The sequence below is a fragment of the Sinocyclocheilus anshuiensis genome, unplaced genomic scaffold (assembly GCF_001515605.1).
Source record: "Sinocyclocheilus anshuiensis isolate Anshui unplaced genomic scaffold, SAMN03320099.WGS_v1.1 scaffold1077, whole genome shotgun sequence".
NCBI classification, from domain to species: domain Eukaryota; kingdom Metazoa; phylum Chordata; class Actinopteri; order Cypriniformes; family Cyprinidae; genus Sinocyclocheilus; species Sinocyclocheilus anshuiensis.
Window position 1 is genome coordinate 71,815 of NW_015557123.1, and position 3,651 is coordinate 75,465.

Consider the following 3,651-nt stretch of genomic DNA (forward strand, 5'->3'; position numbering starts at 1 on the left):
ATATATTTATAAAATACTGTTTCATTTAAAGAAAGTTCTTTGTACAAATGTTAGTATAAATGAATGTGGAACTAATATGTGAATAAAACAAAGATCCCATAAATTCATTAAAAAGCTCTGTTTTCTTTTACGCTAAAAAGGTGTTTTACACAATATACACATTTTATTACTTACAAAAAGAGGTAAATGACACATTGCTAAAAAGTCCTGATACAGCAGTGTTAGTACCACCAATAAAGAAGAAAAAGTGATTGGGGGAAAAAATGATAGCCTTAAAAAAGCAGTCCCATTAATGTAACGCTTCAGTGCATTTCGTCTCTTTGATGTTCAAAGTGCCGATTTGGTAACATGGAGACAATTCCACTCGAGAGAAAAAAAGGAAAAAAGCCAGAGAGCACTTCTCCCCCAAAAAATGTATCATTTGTGTACCAACATTCAAATTCTTGTAGGAAAATATTACATGAAAAGGATCTCTAGAGAAAAAAAAATCTAATGCACATTGTGTCACAACTGTCATGGCACCTTGCTGGATCTGCATGTTTCTTTTGAGGTACTTCTTTAAAAAATAAAAAAAGACTAATAAATTCATTTATTTTGTTCAGTTTCTTTTGCTGTGTCGCACAGTAGCACCATAGAGTTAAATGTGAAGATACTGCACCAATGGAACTTCACTGGTAATCAGCATGATGGCCGCAGTCGTTGCAAGTGATGGCTGATCCTCAACAACAACAGACTGCAAAAATGTCACTAGGTTACGTCCTCTTCATACACACAATACAGCGGCTCACACGGGTCTCCAAGTTTCCAGCTTTCAGTGTCTCTGACTGCGGCTTTCTGTTTGGGCAGAGAGAAAAACATACTCTGATGATAGACATCTTTTTGCTTTAAGACAGTGTGACATTTGCACAGTTTTTCAAGAAAGTTGCCAAGTATATTTTCAAGGATTGTTGTTTTGAGTGAAATATTACCTGAACATTTCATTCACATCCACAGTAGCCAGCCAGAAGCTGTACGAGTTGCTGTAATAATTGCAGGTGCCTCGACCGTGGCACTCGATGAACGGAGACGAGCGGAACTCCTCCAGACAGGAACCGGGAGAGGCAAGAGCCTGACCTGAGCCCTCAGCACCTGCACTGGTGTGCTGTTACACAGAGCAAGATGAGCAATGAATGTGAGGCAAAAACCAACAAGGATGTCTGAGATCTTTGAAAAATATGCCAGCTCTTATTAACGCAATCTTTTTATTTATATGCTGTTTTTATTTTTTTAACAATATTTCAACTTCGACTTGAAGAGTTTAAAAATGTGAAGTGATGAAAACCAGTAGAAATATTACCAGTGTTAGGGAAAGTTACTTTTAAAAGTTATGCATTACAATATTGCGTTACTTCCTAAAAAAGTAATTAATTACGTTACTTAGTTACTTGTTATTAAAAGTAATGCGTTACGTTACTTTTGCGTTACTTTTTAAATCTGGGCTTGCTTGTTTGCTTTTAATATAAAAAGTTCTATTTTTGGCAAATGTAAAAGCCCTTTCACACCAAAAGCCTCAGGCTGAAGGAAATGTAAATTCACGTCTGTACAGTATACACAGAAGAAGAAAGTTCAACACTCTTCAGCAATAAAAAAGAAGAAGAAATGTTAGTTTATCTTGTGTAATTTTTGCTTATTAGTATGGTTGAATTGGATCATCGAAGGTCAGCAGCAAATTGGTTAATAAATTGGGCTTAAATACAAAAAGGATATTTGTATTATTTAACATATTTAATTATTGCAGCTTTGAGTCATATTCTGTAATGCGTTACCCCCAACACTGAAGATTACTATGCTTTCCTTGCTTAATTATACACATTGTACATAACTTCATTATTGTTTTCAACCTTTTTTTTTCCACTTTTTTTGGTTGTTGTTATGAATCTCAAGACGTTTTCTCAGGGTTACTCCATCTGAACCCAGCAAACTCAGCAGTTTGAACATTTTGTCACAATGGTCTTGAAGCAGTGTTTCTGAATCAGGAGGCCGGGACTCACTAGAGTGCCTAAGACGACATCAAATAACGATAACGAAACAAAAAAAAAATAAACTAAAACAACTCAAAATCAAGATATTTCTTATATTTATTCACCTCCTCAACAACTGTTTTTTTTTCTTTAAAGAACCAGGATTCCCACAGTCTTAAAAACCTGGATATAAGACGTAGCCTCTTTCTAAAAGTTTGATTTCCAGACCTAGAAAAGTAATTTAAATGAATAAAATCTTAAAGGGGTCATATGATGCGATTAAAATTTTTCCTTTCTCTTTGGAGTGTTACGAGCTCTTGGTGCATAAAGCCATAGGTATTTATGTATATTACTAATAATTATAAACTAAAATGTTTTATTTGGAAAAAAATATGTTTAAAAATGCTTATCTTTAATCCTTATTCAGTAAATCAATTATTTTTTAAATATTTCAAATATTTTTGTGGACAGTGGGGATCAAAAGGTTGAGGACTTCTGGTCTGAATTGGTCAGCTGTTTTATGGTTCTCTAGTCACATGATAAAATGGCTTCTTACATGTTGGTTAGACTTTGATTTGGCAGGCAAAAGTTTACTAATATAACTAATGTTCAATTCCTTCTAAATGAATTCCCCACAGAGTCTACATGGTACATACCATCATGAAGGAGTAACCGATCCAGAGTATGTCCCAGTAGTCCGGGCAGGATGGCACCTGAATGGTCTGGCTGTGTATAGCAATCACCATGGCTGGAGTTTCGCACACAGAGCACCTGCACACACACATACAAAATGATTCAGGTAATGCAATGAATTTAAGGTAAAGAAGCCAAACCACAGATCCCACTTCTACTCATCATCAGTCTCTTACCGACTGATGAAAGGTTTGATCCTCTCTCCAGTGATAGGCGCCATGTTCATGGGCATGGACTGCGGTGTGGACAGCCAATAGGAGTAGTCATTGCGGGAAGCGAAGTTGCAGACATTGTTGATGTTGCAGAACATGAAAGGCATTGTGCTGAAACGACGCAGACAACTACCAGCCGTACCTGATGTTTGTTTGAATGAAGTTAAAAAACATATTAGTCATGATACATGTGATGTGAGAAAGGAAATGCTACGTGCGTGTGCTCTGTGTGTTTTGGGGTCACTCACCCAGGTCCTGTCCGTGCGCCCTCTCGTTGCCTTGCACATAGAGTAGAGAATAGCCATCATAGATGAGTTTTGTATCACCAGGACACGTTGGCACGTCTGTGGTCTGACTGTGGCGTGTGATCAGAAAACCATGTGCGGCAGACAATGATCCTGTGATACCTGGAGGGCCCTGAATCCCTTCTGGACCAGGAGGGCCGGGGTAACCACGCGGACCTGTAAATAATTTTGTCTTGTTTAGAAATGGAAGTGGAGAAGATTCAGGCACTGTTTATAAGCTTCCTGTTCTGAAAATATAAAGAAAGAATAACGTAGCCACCAATGTTAAGGATGATCCTTAAAGGGAAAGTTCACCCAAAAATTTAAATTCTGTCATTTAAAAACCAGTCATAAGAGTCAATTTTTCGAGATTGAGATTTATACATCACCTGAAAACTGAATAAATAAGCTTTCCATTGATGTATGGTTTGTTAGGATAGGACAATATTTGGCCGAGATACA

General features: G+C 37.0%; 2 protein-coding genes across 3 annotated transcripts in view; one reads left to right on the forward strand and one right to left on the reverse strand.

Moving 5' to 3' along the window:
- Positions 1–1,064, forward strand: part of LOC107677836 (insulin receptor substrate 2-B-like) — a 46,247-nt gene extending 45,183 nt beyond the window's left edge. Inside the window, exon 2 of the mRNA XM_016472878.1 lies at positions 994–1,064. Within this exon, the coding sequence (XP_016328364.1) occupies positions 994–1,025 (32 nt within the window). The 3' untranslated portion in view covers positions 1,026–1,064. The remainder of the gene's footprint in view (positions 1–993) is intronic.
- The window catches only part of LOC107677835 (collagen alpha-5(IV) chain-like), a 50,534-nt gene continuing 46,997 nt past the window's right edge, over positions 115–3,651 (reverse strand). For both annotated transcript variants that reach the window (XM_016472875.1, XM_016472874.1), the window contains 5 exons: positions 3,154–3,366; positions 2,870–3,047; positions 2,657–2,771; positions 969–1,141; positions 115–834 (listed from right to left, as the gene is read on the reverse strand). In XM_016472875.1, the coding sequence (XP_016328361.1) occupies positions 753–834; positions 969–1,141; positions 2,657–2,771; positions 2,870–3,047; positions 3,154–3,366 (761 nt within the window). In that variant the 3' untranslated portion in view covers positions 115–752. The remainder of the gene's footprint in view (positions 835–968; positions 1,142–2,656; positions 2,772–2,869; positions 3,048–3,153; positions 3,367–3,651) is intronic.